Source organism: Vipera ursinii (assembly GCF_947247035.1).
Source record: "Vipera ursinii genome assembly, chromosome: Z".
Taxonomy (NCBI): domain Eukaryota; kingdom Metazoa; phylum Chordata; class Lepidosauria; order Squamata; family Viperidae; genus Vipera; species Vipera ursinii.
Window position 1 is genome coordinate 226,193 of NC_139517.1, and position 19,995 is coordinate 246,187.

A 19,995-nucleotide genomic window follows, 5' to 3' on the forward strand; every position below is an offset into this window, starting at 1 on the left:
CCCCGAGCCCCGCCGAGCCTCTGGCGGCCCCGGTGGCGGCAGGTGGGGAGGCCGGCCGGGGGGGGAGGGGAGCGAGGGCGGCGCCGAGGCCGCGATTGGCCGCCTGGCGGACCACGTGACGGTGCCCGGACCGGGCATGGCTTCCCTGCGGTCCGCGCCGCCCTCCCGCCGCGCCGCGCCTCCAGAGCCGCCCCGACAGTAGCAGCCGCCGCAGCGCAGCCGAGCGGGCGAGCAGGCAGCCGAACCCCGCCGGCATGGGGGAGAAAGCGGGCACCAGGTGGGCCTCGGGGGTCTGCGCGGTGGGGGCGGCCCTTCTCCCCGCGCGCGCCCGGGAACGGCGCTCGGCCGCCCCGCTCCCACCGGCGCCCGGTCCGGATGCCCGCCGCGCCCGGGGACGGGCGGCTCGGGAGGGGGGCGGCCGCGGGTGGCAAACGGGGAGGGGGCGCGTGTCCGAGGGGTCCGAGGAGCAGCCCCCGCCCCTCTCGCGGCCCCCCGGCAGCGCCCCCCCCGCCCCGTTGCCCTTGGCGGCGGGCGTCGCACCTGCTGCCGGCCGTTCCCGGCAGCGCACCCGGCCCCCTCCCGGAGGGCCTCCCGGTCCCCCGAGTGCTGGGGGGCTCCGGCTGTTGGGGGGGTTGAGGGACGCGAGTTCCGCCTGGCCACATCCTCTTTTTCCTTCCTTTTTCTGTCGCAGAGTTTTCAAAAAGTCCAGCCCCAACTGCAAAGTAAGTCTTTGGCTGCGGTTCTTGTTTTTCTTTCCTGCGCTTTGGAGGAAGAAGCGGGGCCAACCTCTTTCCAACGCCCTCCCCGTGGGCCTTCTGGTGGCCGTGGGGCGCAGGCAGACCCGGGGGGGGGGCTTTGGCAGTCCCCACGTCCTTGGCCCTCGCCCGACTCCTCAGCTGGCCCCTGAGCCGGAGCTGCCTGTCGGAGGGCCACTGGCGAGGCTGCCCCACCCGTCTCCCCCGTGGCGGGCTTCCTGCCCTCCTTCCTCCCCCGCCTGGGCCGCTTCCTTCCTCTCGCAGCACAACCTGCCTGGCTGAGAGCTGCCCGCTGCCGGGGCCTCTCCCCCCTGCCTGGGACTTACACGGGACAGGAAGAAAGCTGTGCAAGCAGCTTCAGCCCCATCTTCGGGGGGGGGGTGCAGGCCCATCTCTGCCAGGGGAGCAGGCAGGGGCCTTTAGCCGCAGGGCTGTGCTGCTGGGTGACCGGCAGGCCCCATCCACCTGAGGAGCGGCAGGCCTCTTGTCCACGGAGGGAGGTTGGCCATGACGGCAGGGTAGGGATGGGAGGCAGGTGGGGTGTCCTCCGCAGGGAGCAGGTCGGTTACTGGGAAACAGGCTGCCTGGCGGGGGGGGGGGTGGCAGCTGCAGTGCTGGAGGCTTGTTGATGCCCAGCATCTCCCTGGCGATGCTCCTGGGCCAGGCTGGTGGCTGCTGCCCCCAGGGAGGCGAGGAACGAGGCTGTGGGGAGGAGGGAGGCGCTGCCCAGCAACAGGTGCAGGCAAGCCTCCGCGTGATGGGGAGGGGGCTGCCCTGGCAGCTAGAGGGAGGAATAGGATGGGAGCCTCTGGAGCTGGACCAGATCCGATGCCAGTTGTCAGCCAGCTGCAAGCTGTATCAGAAGCAACTGGGCAGCTGCATGTGTGGGAGACTATTGTGGGGTGGATGCTGCAAAGGTAGCCCCAAATCGGAGGGGAGGGGTCCGCCTTTCAAGGTCGTCAGGAGAGGTTCACGATTCCCTCCCCTTTGTCTCTACCAGCTCACTGTTTACCTGGGAAAGCGTGACTTCGTGGATCACCTGGACAGGGTTGACCCCGTTGGTAAGCAAGCCAGCCACGTAAGATTGGTCCGTCCCCCGGGGGTTTCCTTTGCAAAAACAGGAGGGCAGCTGGGGACAGGGTGGGCTCCAGCTGTGTTTTGTTCATCTGAGGAAGGGTGCCACGTTCAGGTGTTGTTGTTAGTGCATCAGCCAGGTTGCCTGCAAGGTCCCAAGGAGGAGGGAGATGCAGAACTTATTCTAAGGGCTCAGCCTAGAAACCTTCATACTGAAACTGTCAGGTGGGGGGCTGAACTCAATGAATTGCCACGGGATTCTGTGGCTGCCAAAGGCCAGGCCAGCTGCTGCCATCAGGCAGGGCCTGGTGGGTCACTTGGGTGAGGGGCTCTGCCCCACGATCAGAGCCAGTGGCGAGAGACGATGGAGCTAGGAGTTTGCCCTGGGTTGGGGCTCCTTCTCTCTTGACACCCCTTCCCGTTTCCTCCTTCCTCCGTGTCAGACGGCGTTGTTCTTGTTGACCCGGAATATCTCAAGGATCGGAAAGGTGAGCCTGGCGTCAAATCGGAAGAGGGGATCTTGGCAGAATCTTCCTGGGGGGTAGGGGAGCGCTGTGCTTGGCATGGAAGATGCGAGGAAAGCGAGATTTAGGGAGTCTGCCAGAGAAATCGGTTGGTTGATTTCCACCGATCTCTGCTGCTTTCCTTCTGTCCGAGACGGAGCCTCAAAAGGCCTCAATGCAGAGACAGCTGTGGCAGCCGGCTTTGGCCTTTGTGGGAAGCAGCCGGCCAGCCTTAGATGACCAACGGTGCCTCATCTGCAATGACCACAGAGCAGAATTAGGTTAAATTGAAAAAGGGGGGAGGGGGGACCTTGAGCCAGAAGCGACACTGATTACAAACAAGGAACGGCCACACGCTCTGCTTCAGACTGGCTATTGGGTAGGTGGGGGACCCGGGAAACGGCTCTCAACCATCCTGGCCTACGGAAGCGGGAGTGGCCTTTTCCGGCTTCCCTCGTCTTTCCCTCCGAGTCTTGGGGGGCTGGAAGAAGCTCCCTCTAACGTAGCCTCCCTCCCTCCTGGCCAGTTTTTGTGACGCTGACGTGTGCCTTCCGCTATGGCCGTGAGGATCTGGATGTTCTGGGCCTCTCCTTCCGCAAGGATCTCTTCCTGGCCTCCTGGCAGGCCTTCCCCCCTGCCGAGGGCACGCCTGAGCAACTCACCCGCTTGCAGGAGCGGCTGCTGCGCAAACTGGGTGCCAACGCCCACCCCTTCAGCTTCATGGTAAGCCGGCCGGTCCCCAACAGCCCCTTCTGCCCCCAGAGTGGGCCTGTTCTTCGTCCCAGGCAGAGCAGGAGCTCCTCCCTGTGAAGACCCCCCCCCCACTCAACACACCTTTCTGTCTCCTCCGCAGATCCCCCAGAACCTGCCGTGTTCGGTGACGTTGCAGCCGGGCCCAGAGGACACAGGGAAGGTGGGTCTCGGGGAGGGGGAGGGGCGATTCTGGCAGGAGGAAGGGGTGTGAAGCCATAGGATTGGCAGCCCCGGCCCTGAGAACGGCCCTTTCCCTCGCAGGCTTGTGGCGTGGACTTTGAGATTCGGGCATTTTGTGCCAAAAACCTGGAGGAGAAGATTCACAAAAGGTGGGTGAGACCAGACCCAGCAGTGGCCGCCCCCTCCCTGAAGCCCTGCCCGGCAGAGGCCTCTCAGCTGTGCGTCTCCTGGCATCTCCCCCCCCCCCCCGCCTGGAAAGCTGCCCCCAGCTCTGCTGCCCCCCCGCCGGCTTGGTCTCCGCCCCTCCTGATTGTCTCCTGCTGTCCCCCCTCCCAGGAACTCCGTCCGCCTGATTATCCGGAAAGTCCAGTATGCCCCCGAGAAGCCTGGCCCGCAGCCCATGGCCGAGACCACCCGCCACTTCCTGATGTCCGACCGGTCCTTACACCTGGAAGCTTCCCTCGACAAGGAGGTAAGGGAGGCGTTGAGCGGCGCTCGGCCTGCTGCGCGGGAGACCCTTGCCAAAGCCACGGGGGGGGGGACGGACGGACCACCCTGCCCAGTGGGGAGAGTGCTTTGCGCCTGGCTGGAAAGTTAATTTACCCTTCGGAGACCTCAGCAGGAAGCAACATGACTTCTGCAACAGTTTGGACAGGAAACTGGAAAACCACGCTTGGTGGATTTGTCAACCACGAGCTGCCACGGTCCACAAGATTATTTTCAAAAAAAATTCTTCCTGTTTGGCTGGTCTGGTGAAAATAAGGACTAGGGGGACATGATAGCAGTACCCCAGCATTTGAGGGGCTGGCCCAAAGGAGAGGAGGGGGTCAAATTATTTTGCAAAGCCCCTGAAGGCAGGACAAGAAGCAGCGGGTGGAAACTTAGATCTAAGAAGAAACTTCCTGACAGTGAGGAGACTTAACCAGCGGGATGGCTTCCCTCCAGAAATTGTGGCTGCTTCATCGCTGGAGGTTTTTAAGAAGAGGCCGGACAGTCACTTGTCTGAAACTGTGTAAGATCGCCCTGCTTGAGCAGGGGGCTGGACTAGAAGACCTCCAAGGCCCCTCCCATCTTCGTTTTGATTCCGGTTCTGTTTTCAGGAAGCATAAACACTCTGGGAGCTGGGTTCATTCTGTTTGCTTCTTCCCCTTTGTCCAGGAGCGTTTCCGTGGGTGTTTAGACTTCTCTAGGCCTGGTCAGAAGTGAGCTGTCCCTCCCTTCCCGGCTGAGAGCTGGTTATCCGGACGGGGGGGGGCTGGGGGCACCTGGCAAGCGGGAATGGGGGGTGGTTTGACATGCTTGTCTGGCTTCCTTCCTAGCTTTATTATCACGGTGAGCCAATCAGCGTCAATGTTCACGTGACTAACAACTCCAGCAAAAGCGTCAAGAAAGTGAAAGTGGCCGGTAGGGAGGGGCCCAATGTCTGGAAGCCTGGCCTTGGGCGGGGCCCCCCACCCTGAGTACCTGATGGGTGGGGTGGGGGAGAGGCGTTCCTCAGCCCCTCCCCGGGTTAAGAAAGGGAGGGGCTCCCCGACTGACCCACCTTCCCTTCCGGCAGTGCGGCAGTACGCGGACATCTGCCTCTTCAGCACCGCCCAGTACAAGTGTCCCGTGGCCCAGATTGAGCAGGAGTGAGTATTCCCCCTATGCCCCCCCCCCCGCAGCAAGCAAATATTCCCTTCCGGAGCCCTGTGTGGGGCTGTCTTGTTATCAAAAGCATCTCTTTGAAGCCTCGAGGTTCCCAGCTCTACTCAGAAAATTGGGGGGGAGTTTTGGGGAGCAGCGTGTCTGACCAGTCTCGCTCCTCCCCCTGCCAGAGACCAGGTGGCCCCCAGCTCCACTTTCTGCAAGGTTTACACGCTCACACCGCAGCTGAGCAACAACCGGGAAAAGCGTGGGCTGGCCCTGGACGGGAAGCTGAAGCACGAGGACACCAACCTGGCCTCCTCCACCATGTGAGCCAGCCTGTCCCAGGGCTCCTTGGCGGTGTGTGTGTGTGTGTGTGTGTGTGTGTGTGTCTGGCCATGCAGAATGGCCCCGGACAGGCCCAGCCCTGCAGGCTCTGGACTTGCGGGGACGCTGCTCAAGAGCCGGGGAGCTGTCCTTCCACGTGGGGGATGGTTTGTGTGTCTCCCCCCCCCCCAGCTCTCCTCTCTCTTGCTCTGCAGCGTGACGGAGGGCATCAACAAGGAAGTCCTGGGCATCCTGGTCTCCTACAGGGTCAAAGTGAAGCTGGTGGTCTCACGGGGAGGGTAAGTCTTGGGCGGGGGCCCTCCGGTCTTTGTCCCCCGCCTGGTGCTAAGTGACCAAAGGCTGCTTCTCTCCCTGCCAGGGATGTGGCGGTGGAGCTGCCCTTTGTCCTGATGCACCCGAAGCCGCCCGAGCAGCTCTCCCCGACGCAGCCCCCAGCAGGTGAGGCCCTGCCCCTCCCCCCTTTCCTCCCCCATTCCAGCTCCCTGCAACCGCTTCACACTCCCCTCTTGTTCCTCCCCAGACGTGCCAGAATCGGACCTACCGATTGATGCCAACCTGATTGAGTTTGAACCCAAGTAAGAGGCATGGGAAGGGGGCTCTCCTGGTAGATGGGGGAGGGAGATAATGGGACAGCTGCGGATCAGAGCATCGTTTGGGCCTCTCCCTGCCTGAGCAGAGGCCGCCTTCGTTTGCGTCTTCCAGAGACCGGAAGGCAGCCGTGCCACAAATTTGATCCTCCACAACTCCTCCACCGCGTTCTCTCTGATGGGCCCTTTGACAGAAACCCCCCCCCCCGGCCAGGAGTTCTCCTGTTCCTGCTTCAGCACTCCCCGCCCCGCTCTTCCGTAAAAAACATTTCTAGCCCAGAAAAAAATAGCCTCGGCCTCCCCTCGTCCAAGGTGCCCGTGGCATGCCTCCGATCTTCCCACGGACAGGAAACGCTGGAGCAGCTTCCTTTGTCCCCAGGAGGCTGAATCTGCAGGGGGGCTTCGGACAGGGGCATCCCACTCCTGAAAGGGATCGGCGGTTTTGCCCCTCCCAGTTGTCCTGGATCCGGAAGCTGCCGAGTATAAACAGCCCAGCAGACGCTCCAATGCAGACCAATCACGTACTTCACTTGGTTCTGCTCGCAGGATGTGTGGGCCTCTGAAACTTCCCATGGGGGGGTGCTAAAACCTCTTGCAGAAGTGCATCCCATGTGCCCCACCTCCCGAGGCCCTCGAGCTCTGAGCACCAATCCGCAGCTGGGCCTCTGCACAAGCACGTGCTTGGGGGGGGGAAACAGAGCCTACCCTCACCACTGAATCTGCTCCCCTTTGTCCCCCCCCCCAGTTACGGGCAGGATGACGACATCGTCTTCGAGGACTTTGCCCGGCTGCGCCTGAAGGGCACGAAAGACGAGGAGGAGGCAGATTACTTCTGCTAGGGGCCCTTGGGACAGCAGCCCCCCCCCCCGGCAAGCATCCTCTCCGACTACCACCTTCCCCACCTTGTCCTGTTGCTGTAGTGTGGGGTGGGGTTTTCGTGTGACTAAAATTGGGGAGGGGGTCCTCCCGGCTTTTCTCCTGTTCCCCTGCTACTTTCCAAGAGGATTTTGATGTATATAACGAGCTCCCCCCACCCGCCACCCCCTCCGTCTCGCGCACTGGAGTCATTTATTGGGCATTAATGTCAGGTGGTCCCGTCCTCAAGTACCACTTTGCTGTTGTCTCCCCCTCCCCAACTCCTCTATTTTGTATCTACTATTTTAAATGCTTCAGAAGATACCGACAGTAGAATTGGGCCCACTTGGAAAGGGACAAAGGCTTTGGATGTGTTCTGCTCAGGGCGGGCTGGCTGTTCCAGCCTCTTTGGGGGGGCGCATTTGGCCAAGTCCCCCACCCCAGACGTGAACCTGCCCTCAGAGAGGCACACGGATTCTCCGCTCGTTGCCCTGCCTGAGCAAAGAGCAAGTGAATAAAACAAGTGAACTGAAAGAGCTTTTTATTCATTTCCCAGGCATTAAAGGGGGGGAGGGAGAGCAAACACCAGGGGGGGGTGAGGAGGGTGGTTCTGGTTGGCAACATCTCTCCAGTTGGCTCAACTCCCCATTTTTGCAGAGCAGATGGGCATTCGGGCAGCAGACTCCAAAGGGCAGATCACAAAAAAAACCCCATCTTGGCTGTAGCGGTTGCACAAAGCCCCCTTGGGGGGGTCGTGTCTCACCAGGCTGGGTCTCCAAGGCCTCCCAGCACTTGGATCCCAAACCAGCAGGAGCAGCTCTTGGGGTCTTGCTGCAGGCCTTTCTGGGTGCCTCTTCGGTCACTCAGGCGGCTCCCAACAGCTGCCCCTCTTCAAGATGAGCCCTTCAGCAAAGGGCAGAAAGGGAAGTGGCGTGTGGGTCCCCGAGACACCCCCTCCAACACACACACACACACACACAAGCCAGCAGCCGCCTACCTGCCTTCCCAGGGAACAGGATCAGGTCCGGCTGCCCGCTGGCTCCCAGCTCCAGCCACCTAGTGGAGAAACAGCCACAGTGTCCTCTTCCACGCACACACTCCCCTCCCCCAGGCAGGTGAGCTCCAGAGCCACCACCCCCCCCCCCCCTGCCCAGCTGGGTTCTGCCTGCCTACCCACTCGGCTTCCTCGGAGGAGGTGCTGAAGCTGCGGGCCACCCCTCCATCCAGATCCACAGCAGGCCTGGGGGCAAAAGGGGGACGGGGAAGGACAGGTGGTTCACAAGCTGCCCACTGCTACCCCCCCCCAGCCTGTGCAAAGGCTTCCTGCGGGGTTTCCCAACAGCCTCCTTACCTTGAGGGCAGAGGAGGAGACTTAGGTGTGGAAAGGCCTGCGCAAGCATCTCCCCCCCCCCAAGCAGGGCTTGGAGGGGCAGCTGTGGGGAGGGAGGGGCGCTTTGCACACCTGGTGGCCCCTCGGGTGCCCGGGAGTGGGGGGGGCTGCCACGAAAGGAAACTCACCGCCCAGCCTGGTCCCTGGCCTTGGCCAGCCTCTCCTGCAGCCGGGTCACGTTCCTCCGGTACCTGTAGGGGGGAGGTGGATTGGGGGGCTCCACCTCTGCGAGGCGGGGGGTTGCTCTGCCCACACTTCCCTACTCACTTCTCCTCCTGCTCGTTGGCCCAGTTGACCCGCGTGGCCTCCAGCGCCTTCTCCCTCAGCCAGCGGGCCTCCAGGGTCAGCCTTCCTGCCTGGGCCTCCTGCAGAAGCGCCCGCGCCTGGGCCAGCTCCGTGCGCAGCGCTTCGTTCTCCTGGGCGAACCTCCAGGCGCGGCTCTCGGCCTCCTGGTGCTGGCGGGTGAGTGCCGCTAGGTCCCGGGCCAGGCAACCCATCCTGGCAGGACAGGCGAGCTCAGTGCCCCCGCTCCGCTTTTCGGGAGCCACGCCAAGGGTCTTCCTCGACCACACCGAGGGCGGCCCCCCTTTTGCCGATCGCCCCACGGGGACGCATCCTGCACCCCGAGGGGCCCTTTCCAGTTCCAGGGGCACGGGGGCGAGTTCTGCAATTGGGCGTCCTGCAAAGGGGGAGGGGGTCCTGCGGGAGGGTCGGGAGCCCCGAAGCCGCGGCCTGATGTTTGCAACAGCCACGGGGGCTCTTGGGGTGGGGGCAAAGGGCCAATCTTCATTGCGCGCGCCCCCCAGCGGAGACCCAGGCGAGGCTCGTTTTGCACCACTGGCAATTCGTCCCGCGCGAGCCCGCCCCCTCCCCACGGCGTGGCTGACGGTACAGTCCCGCCCCCCGCAGCAGGGTCGGGGTCCGCGCCCCCCCCCCCGGGGAGAAGGACTACCTGGCGCGCTGCTCGCGGCTCTCGGCCTCGGCGCTCCGCAGAAGATCCGCCAGGAGGGCGACCTCCTGCCGTAACTGCGGCGGAGAAAACGGGAGCGCGTCGGTGGGACGGGGGCGCCCCTCGGTCCCCGCGGAGACCTCCTCGCGCCGCAGCTTCCCCTGGAGGACGGCCGGTTCCACCCCCCGTGCTGCCTGCGAGACAGCGCCGAGGGGTGTATCAGCCGCGGCCTCGGCCAGCCCACCTCCCCGCGCCCGGCCCGGCCCGCGGCCCCGCTCACCCCGAGGCGCCTCCGCCCGACCGTTGCGCTTCCAGCCGTTCCCGGAGCTGCTCGTCTGCGGAGCCAAGCGGAAACTCGAGCCCCGCTCCGGTGGCGGCGCGTTCCGCGGACCCCGCAGCCCCGCCCCTCCCCGCAGCCCCGCCCCCGCTCACGTCGCTCCAGCAGCCGCCGCAGCCCGCGCCAGCGCCCCTCCCGCGCCTGCAGCTCCGCCCGCACGTGCTCCCGCCAGCCCCCGCGCCGCATGCCCGCCCGCCCGCCGCACGGCCCGCCGGGACTTGCAGTCCGTGCTTTTCTAACCCGCGAAAGGCGCAGGCGCAGAGAGGATGGCGGCGGCGGCGGGCGCGTACAGCCTGGGTTTGGCCAACGAGCGGCTGCGGCTGTTGGAGGAGCTGGAGCGCGAGATCGGCGCGGCGCTGCAGAGCGCAGGTGGGGCCCGGCTGGGGAGGGGGCGCAGGGGGAGGGCCTCCCCTCCCTCCCTCCCTCCCTCCCTCCCGCTGACCTCCCCCCCCCCGGCAGGGACGGTGATCCTGGAGCTGTCCAAGGAGAAGCCGAGCGAGCGGCTGCTGGACCGGCAGGCGGCGCAGTTCGGGGCCTCGGTGCAGAAGGTGGAGGCGGAGCTCTCGGGCCAGATCCGCTACCTGACGCAGGTGAGCAGGCGCGGGCGGGGCGGCGGGGCCCTCCGCGGCCCGGCTGACCCCCCTCCCTCCCCCCCGCAGGTGGCCACCCGGCAGCCGCACGAGGGCTCGAGCTACGCGGCGCGCAAGGACTGCCAGATGGCCCTGAAGCGCGTCGACTTCGCCCGTCTGAAGCTGGCCGAGCTGGGCCGCGCCTGCGAGCTGATGCTGGAACAGTAGCGCCGGGCCCGGGCCGCCCCAGGGACCCTCGCCCACGCCCCGCTTCCGAGACCCCGCGCGGACCCCGGCCTGGAGCGGCTGCTTCCCGCGGGCAGCGCCCCTAGAAGAGCCGGCGGGTGGCTGGAGCTCCCCGGAAGTTCGGGGCGGTGGGCGCAGAAGTCGGCCCTCCTTTCGCAGGCCCCGGTTGGTTTCTGGACGCGTGTGGGAAGCCTTCCGACGCCCCATCAACCTGGCCTTGTTTCTCGGACTCCTCGTGGTAGAGAAGCGACTGTGTGGTTTGAAGCCCCCCAAATAAAGTTTTTCCTCCTTCCTTCCTAGTCGTAAGATGGTGCCCAGCACAAGGGGTGGGTGGGTGCAACCCTTGAAAACAGGCAGCCTCCTTCGCCACCCTTCCTTTTCTCCAGGCCTCTCCCCCCTCCCATCTTGGGCGGGATCCTCCGGGAGGGGGGCTTTCCAGGCCCTCCATCTCCAGCATTGCTCCCGAACAGGATGTGCCCTGGATCCCCTGGGAAATTCCAGACAAAGGCTGGGCAGCCCTGAGGGGCAGGGAAGGAAACGAGGCGGGCAGGCGAAGCGTCCCAGGCTCTGTGCCACTGCAGCGCAGCTGAGCAGAGACGGCCAGCCAGAGACCCAGAGCTTCTCTTTGCAGGGCCCTGCTTACACAAAGATGTGATGGCTCACACACACACACAGCACCTGCCTCTTTTGTGCAGAAACAAGAAGGGGCCAAGTGGGGCCCTTGTCCTGGACGCCTGTGGCTTTCAGGCCCAAAAGTCCAGTCTGTTGGGGGAGGGGGAGCCAGGGCCTCTCCAGGCCCACCACCACCTCCAGCACGGCTCCGCGCCCAGCTGTAGAGCAATGGGTATCGTGGCAGATAACAATTTTTGGCATGTGGCCAGACATTGGTACACCAGGGCAGGGGAGGGACCTTGTGGCCCCCAAATGCTGCTCCCGGTGGGTGCAGAATGGCTCCTACTTTCAACCCTCAAGGCCATACATTTAACATGCAGGTCTCTGTAGAGATGGAGGTCAAGGATATGAAGGGACCATGCACAGCCAACTGCCTGCCTCAGTATCCTGTTATCCACATGTCTATGAGTTCATTCCAGTTAGCCTTGCCAAGGACTGCAAGGAACCAGCTAGATAAGGAAGACTCTTCCCTGGATTGGGATGTTCGGATGTTCTCTAAGATTGATTAGGGAGTACACCAATAAACAATGCTTTTGCTGTGTGTAGTTTCCTGCTTGTTAAAACTGTATAAATACAATAAACTCTGCGTAGGAAGACAGACATATTTGGGACACCCTGCGTTGACTGGTCTCTGAACCCCGGAGGTCTCAATTTTATATTGTAAACTTGCCCAAAGTTCTGAGCAGTAAAGGTGTTTTTGCTCGATTTTAGGCATTTCCAGCTGGAAGAAATATCAACAATCTAAGATATGCAGATGATACCACTCTAATGGCAGAAAGTGAAGAGGAACTGAAGAGTCTCTTGTTGCGAGTGAAGAAGGAGAGTGCAAAAGTTGGGTTGAAACTCAACATTAAGTAAACCAAGATCATGGCATCCAGCCCTCTCAATTCCTGGCAAATAGATGGGGAAGAAATGGAGGTAGTGACAGATTTTATTTTCCTGGGCTCCAAGATCACTGCAGATGGGGACTGTAGTCAAGAAATTAAAAGACGCTTGCTCCTCGGGAGGAAAGCCATGGTAAATCTAGACAGCACACTAAAAATCAGAGACATCACCCTGTCAACAAAAGTGCGTATAGTCAAGGCTATGGTCTTCCCAGTTGCAATGTATGGCAGTGAAAGTTGGACCATAAGAAAGGCTGAGCGCCAAAGAATTGAGGCCTTTGAACTACGGTGCTGGAGAAGACTCCTGCGAGTCCCTTGGACTGCAAGGCGATCAAACTGGTCAGTCCTAGAGGAGATCAACCCTGACTTCTCTTTAGAAGGCCAGATCCTGAAGCTAAAACTCAAATACTTTGGCCACCTAATGAGGAGGAAGGACTCACTGGAGAAGAGCCTAATGCCGGGAAAGGTTGAGGGCAAGAGAAGAAGGGGACGACAGAGAATGAGGTGGCTGGATGGAGTCACTGAAGCAATAGGCGTGAGCTTAAAGGGACTCCAGAAGATGGTAGAGGACAGGAAGGCCTGGAGGAACATTGTCCATAGGGTCGCGATGTGTCGGACACGACTTCGCAACTAACAACAACAACAAAAGGCATTTCCAATCACAGGTTTGCTATTTGTGCCCCGCCCTTCCTCCCCAGACCACCCCCACCATTTAGCCATTCTCTAAAGCTGCTACGTCAGTTATCCTCTGCAAATATTTGTTGTAGGTTTCCCGTCACTTCTCAAACCAGTTCAGCACAGGCTGCTTTGCACTCAGCAGCCTGCGGAGGGCACTTTCCGTGCCTACTTGTCACTATGGGTGGCTTTGAGATGGGCAGCATATCAATGTAATAAATAAGTTTAATAAATAAGAATCATCTTCGCACCCCGTCGCTCGTCCAGCCAGTAAAATAAGAGCTTTGTGCCATACAAAGAGGTTGCTCTGCCATCTGTGCAGCTCCTGACCCTGTTGAAGGTAGGGAGAAATGATGTCAAACCCCCCCCCCACACCCCCAGTTCAGCTTGTTCCAACCTCAGCGAGAAAACCCCTTGAAGGTCAGACATGCTAGCAGAAATGCGGAAGGAAGCCTCAGCCAGACGTGAGTCATGCAGAAAAGGCTGTTTGTCTCCCTGGTACTGAAAGTGGAGTTCCACTTCTATTTTCTTGGGGGGGGAAGAGGGGGGTGATTGGTTGGCCACTCGTCCCCGTTTCAGCATTCAAGGAACTGCTTCTGCTCAATCACGGCTGCCACTACCAGGCATCACCAGCGGAAGCTGCTTTTTCTACAAAAATTTACTTTTATTTTTCAGGAAAAACACTGAAAGGTCCATAAGAACAGAGCCAGGAAAACAGCCACAGTCGCACATTCCTGAATCCATAAGACAAGGCTTCCTTCTGTGCCCTTCCCTCGTCTCAGCCCCCACCCCACCCTGAGGCAGCGGCCGCAGGTGCTCCGTGGCTGCAGGTGACCCCCTCTCCTGCTCTCTGCAGCATGCACACCTGGAAGGGAGAATCGGAATTAGCTCCAATGGACTGAAGCATTAGGGACTAGGGGGAGGGGGCTGGGGGGCCACAGCTGGAATTCTTGAAATTCCCTGTCTTCCCTCCTTGAAACCCTGTCCAGCCCCCTGGGTCTGAGTGCCCTCCGGAGCGCTTCTGCCACCCACTGGTCCCAGGGGCCAGGTGGGGAGAGCCCACCTGTTGCTCGGAGAACAGGGCTGCCTGGCGGCGTCTTCTGGGGGACCTCCACCAGCACAGCAGGCCAGCGATCACAAGCAGGACGATGCCCAGTGCAGAGAGGACAGTGGTCTGGTAGTGCCACCCTAGCACACCCTCCTCTTGTACAAATTGGGTGGGGCTGACCTCAGCAACGGCACCTGCCATCAGACCAGGAGTGAGTGCCCTTCCCATAAGCCCCTCCCCAGGCCCCCTTCGCCCCCGGGCTTACCATTCCTGGGCAGCACAACGCTCCGGACACTCTCTAGGGCTAGGGCGGCCGTTGTGGTGGTCAAAGCCGGCAGCTGCTGGGATGGTGGAGTCTCCCTCGCCAGCTGCTGCGATGGTGGAGTCTCCCTCGCCAGCTGCTGCGATGGTGGAGTCTCCCTCAGCACCTCTAGGGTTGACCGCACGGAGCTCAGAGGCTGAAGCGGGGCAGGGCTGGTGGGGCTGGGTTGGCAACAACCCTTATTGTAGCTGACCTTGGCAGTCCCCTTCCCTTTTGAGAAGGAAAGGAGACAGGGTCAGGCAGGGCAGGGATGCCGCTGGCAGAATGAGTCCCAGGGAGGGCGGGGGAGAGAGCCTTCCTGCACTGGGGAACATTCATCCCCCAAGTCTCCTGTCCTTCCAGAAACGTCTCAAGAACTGGCTCTGCCATCTTGCCTGGGACTCATAGAAGCTGTGGGCCTGGCAGCCCCTGAAGGCCCTTCCCCCCCCCCCCAACACCCTTTCTTTAACTTGTAGTGTCAGATTCTAAGTAGCTTTCCTCTTTTTCAAACTTTTAAAGTTTACATTCCGTTTTTAACATTTTCTTTGTCCCTCTATGACAGACCCCCGGCAAGGCGGAAGGGGGCTCTCCGCCCCTGCCCCTCCCCTCCCTTTGGGCACACTCACCCTTCTCCCCCTGCAGAGCGATGAGCCCGAGCACCCAGGCCGCGCCGTCCAAGCCACACACCGTATTCTTGGGAAATACGAATCTGCCAAAGAGAGGGCAAAGGGGGCAGCTGGCAGCCAGGCTCGGCTCCCGGCGAGCAAAGGAGGGCTATTATGGGATTGGGCTCACCTGATCTGGTCCCTGCAGCGCTCCCAGCGCACCAGGCGGTGGGGGAACAGCTTGACCAGCGGCGGCTCGGCGCGGTACTTCACACACCGGCAGCTCCCGGCGGCCGCCCCCTCGTTGCCCAGGGCTGCGGCAGAGAGAGCGGCGGTCAGGAGGGGACGGGGACGCCTCCCCCGGCCCGGGGCTCCCGAGAGCGCGGCCGGCGCCCCTCACCTGGCCGGGCGGGCAGCAGCAGCGCCAACAGCAGCGCCAGCGGGCTGCGCCTCAGGGCGAACGTGAGGCGGGAGTCGGAGCCCCCGCGACGCTCGCCCGCCGCCATTCCCCCGCGTCCTCCTCTCCCCGAGGCCGAAAGCGAAAGGCGCCCGGCCGGGGAAGCCGCGCGGGGCTTTCCAAGGCCTCCGGAACTGTCGCAGGCGCGAGGGGGCGGCGACGGGGCGGCCGGTGCCCGGCCTCTTGACGCGCCAGCAAGCGCGGAGGCGAGCGGGGGTCCGCCTAAGGTTTCTGGGCGCTGCCCACCCGGCCGCCCTGCTCGGCCCAGCGCCGCTCCCGGCCGCATCCTGCGAGGCAGAACCGGGTCTGCCCCAGGGCACCGGCTGGACGGGAGGGGGCGGCGGCGCCCGGCCCCGGCCTTCCAACCGCGGGCAGGAGGGCAGGGCTGACCCAGCGTTGCCTGCTTAACTAGGGTGAGCCGACTCGGCTCCGGCGCTCTGGCTCGGCACGGGGAGCGGACGTGCCCAGCCGCCCCGTCAGGGTTTATCGTGGGCGCCGCGGAAGGGCTCTGCTTGGCTGCCCTGGTTGGGGCTGCCCGCCGCTGGCAGGGAGGGCCTCAAGGGAGCCATGAAGGCGCAGTTTCTCGGCTTAGAGGCCCCGTCCCCACCGGTGGAAGGGCCGGAAGGAGGGCGGCGGCTCTGCACCGGTGAGGTCAACACCTGGAGCTCTGTGATGCCACGGGGTGTTGCCAGAGCCCCACCCACACGCAAAGGACACGCCCACCGGCTGTGGGTGCCGCATGGACTCCCTGGTGCTGCTGGTGTGGCTCCTCCTCCAACTGCTGCTGCAAGGCACCGGGGCTCGGGCACAAGGTGCCAAGGGGGCCTTTCGCGGGGGGGGGGGGGGCTGGAGGCAGAAGCGCCCCGTCCTGGGCAGAGCAGCCGGAGGGAGGTCCCAGCAGACTTGTGGTGTCAGGGGCAGCGAAGGCGGAAGGTGGGACCACCGGAGGCTGCACTGGGCTCCATGTGGCCCCCAGGCCTTCAGAATAGTGCCTCCCAAGGAGATGCAGACCCAGCCCAGCAGGGCCGGGATGCCTAGCTCTTCCGCAGGAGACCCCAGGCGGGCCGTGAGCCCCTTGTTTGGGCTGCCAAGTCAAAAGGGCCTTCAAAGGTCCGGAGGAGCTGCATGGGGCTCCGATTCCCCCAAAGAGCGGGAGTCTCTTGAGACGGACCGGTGGGGGGGGACCGCAGTGGCCACCTAACAGGCAGTCTCTTTTTCTCTCTTAGGCTGTGGCTACCGACCAGACTTTGATGCGCCCCATGGCTCCCTTTTGGGCAATGCCCGCATCGTGGGGGGCACGAAGGCTCCTGCTGGGAAATGGCCCTGGCTGGTCAGCATTCAGACCAGCACCTACCACTTCTGCGGGGGGAGCATCGTGCACCCCTGGTGGGTGCTGTCAGCCGCTCACTGCTTCACAGAGAGAAGGTAACTGGTTGGAAGGCATCTGGGGGGGATGTGAAGGGGGGCAGGGACCAGCCCTGCCTCCTTCAGCAGTCGCCCTCGTTCCTAGGAAGCCCTCTGCGCGGAGGCAGCCATGGCCCGGCGGTGACCGGAGGCTGTCCTGCACTGCACCCCCTTGGCTGCAGATGCTTCGCGCCCTCCTTGCCAGTCTGCCCTGCCCATGGGGGAAGAGCCACCCCTGGCAGGAGAGGGGCTTCTGGGGCTCTTGGGGGCCAGGAAGGATCGGGGTCCGGCTGGCAGTCCCCCTCCATCTGCTCACACAGAGACTTTGCTGCTCTGCCCCCCAACTGAGCACCCACTGCCCTGCCCCCCCCATACAGGGAAGGCATCAGGGTGGCGGCAGGAAGCAACTACCTGGGCAGGAACAACGTGACACGCTGGGTGCGCAAGATCCACCTGCACCCGCTCTACAACCCCAAGACCTACGACAACGACCTGGCGCTGCTGCTGCTGCACAAGCCCATCCCCCACAGCTGGTTCCACACCGCTCTCTGCCTGCCGGACAACACCATCGTCCCGGACGACAACATGTGGGACAGCTGCTTTGTCGCCGGCTGGGGCCTCACCAAAGCCGGTGAGCCAGATGCCCCTCAACAGGGGCCCCGCCTCTTTGCATACACACCCCCAGCAGTGAGCCAGGGGGCCTTGCTCCACCCTGCCAAGCCCTTCCCATTCTGGGCGGCCTTCCCTGTCCATAGCTGGCACTCACAGCTGGGGCTCCTGGCCCAAAGACTGGCGCACCGGGTGCTCTGCCCGCCTTCGATGCGCCTCATAGGGCTGCTCTGTGGGGCTGCTCTGGCCCAGCCTTCCTCAGAGAATTACTGCCTCAAAGATGGGGCTGGCTGTGGGCTTCCGAGGGTCCTCAGATAGGAAGGGTGGAAGACCCTCTCGTGGAACCCCAGGGGAGGCATCCAGAGTCATCTAGCCCAAGCCGCTGCTCACCAGAGCACCCCACACAGGTGGGTGTGTCCGAGGGAAGGCGCCAATTGTACTGCAAACCAGAAACTCATTTTCTGACTTGAATTTCCCTCCGGCCCCCTTCAGCCCTTTGATTCTGCCCTCCAGCAGGCTGCCCCATGCCAGCCTTTCTCTGCCTTCCCTGGTCAATCTTCGTGGCGTACAGAGGGGGTTGGATCCCGCAAGCGGGGTGCCCTCTGCCTGCCCTTGCCTGGTGCCTCGTCCTCCATTGCTGGGAGACGCTTTACTGCTGTCCTGTCCTGTCCCTTGCGACCCTCCGGCTTCCCTGCTCTCCTCCAGGCCTTCCCTGGGGAAGGGGCTGTTGTCACCTCAGCCTGCTGGTGGCAAAGAGCCGCAACTGGTTGCGTCTCCTTGTGCATTTTCGGTTCAGCTGTGACACCGCCATAGAGCAGGAAGTCCGCTGTTTTGCTCCGGCTCGTCTCCCTTTTTAAAAGGGAAATTTGTTCCTCTCAACCTGCTCCGCTCTGCTCAGCACAAATGCACGTACCCCCCCTTAAAAGTGGCTCCCCGTGCCTCTGATCTCTAAGCCAGCATAGAGCTGGTAGGGGGCATCCAGAAGGGATCGGAGACCCATTTCCTGGCTCCCGTCCTCCCCCTGAGTCAGATCTGCCCAGGGGAGAATCTCTGGGGCTGAGACCTAGGCCACTTGCCACCGTCTCTTCCCCCTGCTTGACCCCCTCTAGGCTCAGAGTACGGCTCCCTTGAGCTGCTGGACATTCAGGTGGGCCTGGTGGACTGGATCCTGTGCCTGCGGTGGCTGCAGTCCATCACCAGGAACATGGTGTGCGCCGGCTTTGAGGAGGGCGGCCGGGATGCCTGCCAGGTAGGAACCCCCTTGGCTCCCCCCCCCGCCCACCTGCCCAGCCAAGGCCGGAGCCAGTCGCAGCCTCAGAGGAGCAGCAGCAGCTCAGAGGGACCCTGAGGTCTGCGGGGGCAGAGCTGGGCAGGCTGGGGGTCCAAAAGCCAGCCGCCCAATGCCAGGCCAGGTTCTTGCCAAGGAAACGAAGCTGATTCACAGGACGGTTGACCAGCGCCTGGACCAGTTGATGCATGAGGCAGCCCCACACACCGGCCCAGCCCCCCCATCGCCCCCAGAGGCTCCTGCTTGCTTTCCCCCTCAGCAGCCTCATCTACCCCCCCCCAGGGCTGCTGGCCTCAGTGCAAGAGTCAAGGGGACCCCTGCTCAGTACACAGGGGGGGCATTCCTGTCCACTCCTGCCCCACTGGACTGCCTGCCCTCCTTCTTCCCCACCTGTGTCCTAGCCCTTACCCGATTCCCTGCCTCTCTCGCCTCTGCAGGGGGACAGCGGGGGACCCCTGATGTGTCTCCCGCCCAGCCACAGCGGCCACGGCAGTCCCCGGCGCTGGTACCAAGTGGGCATTGTGAGTTGGGGTCGCAGCTGCGCAGCCCCGCGCAGCCCAGGCGTCTACACACGGGTCTCCAACTACCACTCCTGGCTGGAGCAGACCTCGGCGCACGACGGGCACCCCTTCCGCGTGCCCCAGATCCCCGCCAGCCCCTTCCCGCAGCACGAGAAGCAGAACCAACTCTGGGCTGACGTGGACAGCGGCGGGGGCCCCGTGGCCCTCCCACTTGTGCTCTGCTCTCCCACCCTGGCGGTGCTGCTTTGGGGCCTGGGCTGAGGGGCAGCGAGCGAGGTGGGGCCACGGCGCAGAGAGACCCAAGGATCCCAAGCGATGTGGGGCGTTCCCTCAGCTTGGCTTGGTGCTTCAATAAATATTCTTGTATACGCCTGGCTCTCTGCTCGTGTGGGGTAGGGCAGAAGCCCCCAAAGCCTGTGGAAGAGGGGGAGGACCCCTCGCCAGTGGCGCAGAGGAAGGGGAGGGGCAGACTCTCCCCAAGAGGCCGGGCAAGGGCAGGAAGCTGAAGTCAAGGTGAGAAGTAGGAATCCCTTCTGTCCTGGATGACCCCCTCCCCCATGCACGCACCCCCCCCCCAGCTGCAGCTGAACACGTGGCAAGGTTCTCCGCAGGCTCAGAGGCCTCTTGGTTCTGCCAGGGCGGCATAGAGCATCTCGACGGTGGAGCTGGGGGGGGGTTGTGGTGGGGCCTCATTTTGGTCTTTTTCCTCACAACACCAGAAGTGGTCAAAGTGGGTCCCGAGAGCTGGCAAGTACCTCTTCCCCCCCCAGTCCAGCTGTGAGGAAAGAAGTTGCCTGGCCTGGGGTCAGCCTGGCTTGGGGGAGGGGGGCAACCCATTCCCGGCACCCCAAGGTCCAGCAGCAGCAGGAAGAAGCCGGGGGGGGGCTCTGCTGGGCCAGGCGAGGGACCTCAGACCAAGCCCAGAGGGAGCCAGGCGGAGGTGGCAGATGAGACCCACGTGTGGCCAGCTCCGTGCCATGACCAATGGCCGTGTGGTGGAGAGCCTGCCTTTAGATGGGCCGGCTGCCCCAGGGAGTCGCCCTCAAAAATGGATGTCCTTAATCTTCCCCAACTATGGAGGCAGGCAAAGGAAGGGGGGAAGCAACTGGCCCCCCATCTCTCGATCTGGAGGGAACCCGAGGCTGAGCACCCTGAAATCCCAGGACACCAGGAAGCCCACTGCGGGAGCTCCAGCGCAGGTGCCAGGTGGGGCCCTGTGGTCAGAAAGTGGGCTGGGCTGGCCGGCTGGGTGGGACACGGAGGCCCCGGGGGGACTAGATGGCCTCCAGGAGCCCTTCCCACTTGAGGATGCCGTAACACAAGAGAGGAGGCTCACGGCAGGTGAAGGCCTGCAATCCT

General features: G+C 63.0%; 6 protein-coding genes across 11 annotated transcripts in view; 4 read left to right on the top strand and 2 right to left on the bottom strand.

The window, feature by feature from the left end:
- Positions 1 to 19,995, top strand: part of PSMB6 (proteasome 20S subunit beta 6) — a 48,708-nt gene that overhangs the window by 5,762 nt on the left and 22,951 nt on the right. The window lies entirely within an intron of this gene.
- On the top strand, positions 31 to 7,215 carry ARRB2 (arrestin beta 2). Its single transcript, XM_083377892.1, has 15 exons — positions 31 to 277; positions 692 to 722; positions 1,756 to 1,816; positions 2,273 to 2,317; positions 2,859 to 3,055; positions 3,186 to 3,245; positions 3,347 to 3,414; positions 3,602 to 3,737; positions 4,585 to 4,669; positions 4,824 to 4,896; positions 5,083 to 5,220; positions 5,434 to 5,517; positions 5,598 to 5,677; positions 5,760 to 5,814; positions 6,572 to 7,215. Exons 1-15 carry the CDS (start codon positions 255 to 257, stop codon positions 6,663 to 6,665), a joined length of 1,230 nt encoding a protein of 409 aa, XP_083234018.1. The 5' UTR covers positions 31 to 254; the 3' UTR covers positions 6,666 to 7,215.
- On the bottom strand, positions 7,206 to 9,543 carry LOC310649905 (uncharacterized protein; the record flags this gene model as incomplete). Its single annotated transcript, XM_083378736.1, has 7 exons — positions 7,206 to 7,584; positions 7,679 to 7,737; positions 7,855 to 7,921; positions 8,200 to 8,262; positions 8,339 to 8,569; positions 9,024 to 9,214; positions 9,301 to 9,543. The coding sequence occupies 7 exons, from the start codon at positions 9,541 to 9,543 to the stop codon at positions 7,545 to 7,547; spliced, it is 894 nt and encodes a 297-aa protein (XP_083234862.1). The 3' UTR covers positions 7,206 to 7,544.
- MED11 (mediator complex subunit 11) lies at positions 9,563 to 11,455 on the top strand. Of its 3 annotated transcripts, XM_083377898.1 has the most exons (3): positions 9,570 to 9,726; positions 9,817 to 9,947; positions 10,017 to 11,455. In XM_083377898.1, the coding sequence occupies exons 1-3, from the start codon at positions 9,624 to 9,626 to the stop codon at positions 10,152 to 10,154; spliced, it is 372 nt and encodes a 123-aa protein (XP_083234024.1). In that variant the 5' UTR covers positions 9,570 to 9,623; the 3' UTR covers positions 10,155 to 11,455. The 3 variants fall into 3 exon arrangements, with proteins under 3 accessions (XP_083234023.1, XP_083234024.1, XP_083234022.1); XM_083377897.1 differs by having other exon boundaries at positions 9,563 to 9,726; positions 9,817 to 11,455; XM_083377896.1 differs by having other exon boundaries at positions 9,576 to 9,947.
- Positions 13,098 to 15,100, bottom strand: LOC310649865 (uncharacterized protein; the record flags this gene model as incomplete). 4 transcript variants are annotated; one of them, XM_083378694.1, is made up of 6 exons in its annotated part: positions 13,098 to 13,268; positions 13,467 to 13,645; positions 13,717 to 13,983; positions 14,379 to 14,461; positions 14,548 to 14,671; positions 14,758 to 15,100. In XM_083378694.1, the coding sequence occupies 6 exons, from the start codon at positions 15,098 to 15,100 to the stop codon at positions 13,182 to 13,184; spliced, it is 1,083 nt and encodes a 360-aa protein (XP_083234820.1). In that variant the 3' UTR covers positions 13,098 to 13,181. The 4 variants fall into 4 exon arrangements, with proteins under 4 accessions (XP_083234820.1, XP_083234819.1, XP_083234818.1 ...); XM_083378693.1 differs by lacking the exon at positions 13,098 to 13,268 and having other exon boundaries at positions 13,281 to 13,645; positions 13,717 to 13,819; positions 13,880 to 13,983; XM_083378692.1 differs by lacking the exon at positions 13,098 to 13,268 and having other exon boundaries at positions 13,281 to 13,645; positions 13,717 to 13,849; positions 13,880 to 13,983.
- On the top strand, positions 15,334 to 19,289 carry LOC310649866 (serine protease 55-like). The gene is made up of 5 exons (XM_083378695.1): positions 15,334 to 15,460; positions 16,041 to 16,239; positions 16,596 to 16,849; positions 17,937 to 18,076; positions 18,553 to 19,289. The coding sequence occupies exons 1-5, from the start codon at positions 15,382 to 15,384 to the stop codon at positions 18,895 to 18,897; spliced, it is 1,017 nt and encodes a 338-aa protein (XP_083234821.1). The 5' UTR covers positions 15,334 to 15,381; the 3' UTR covers positions 18,898 to 19,289.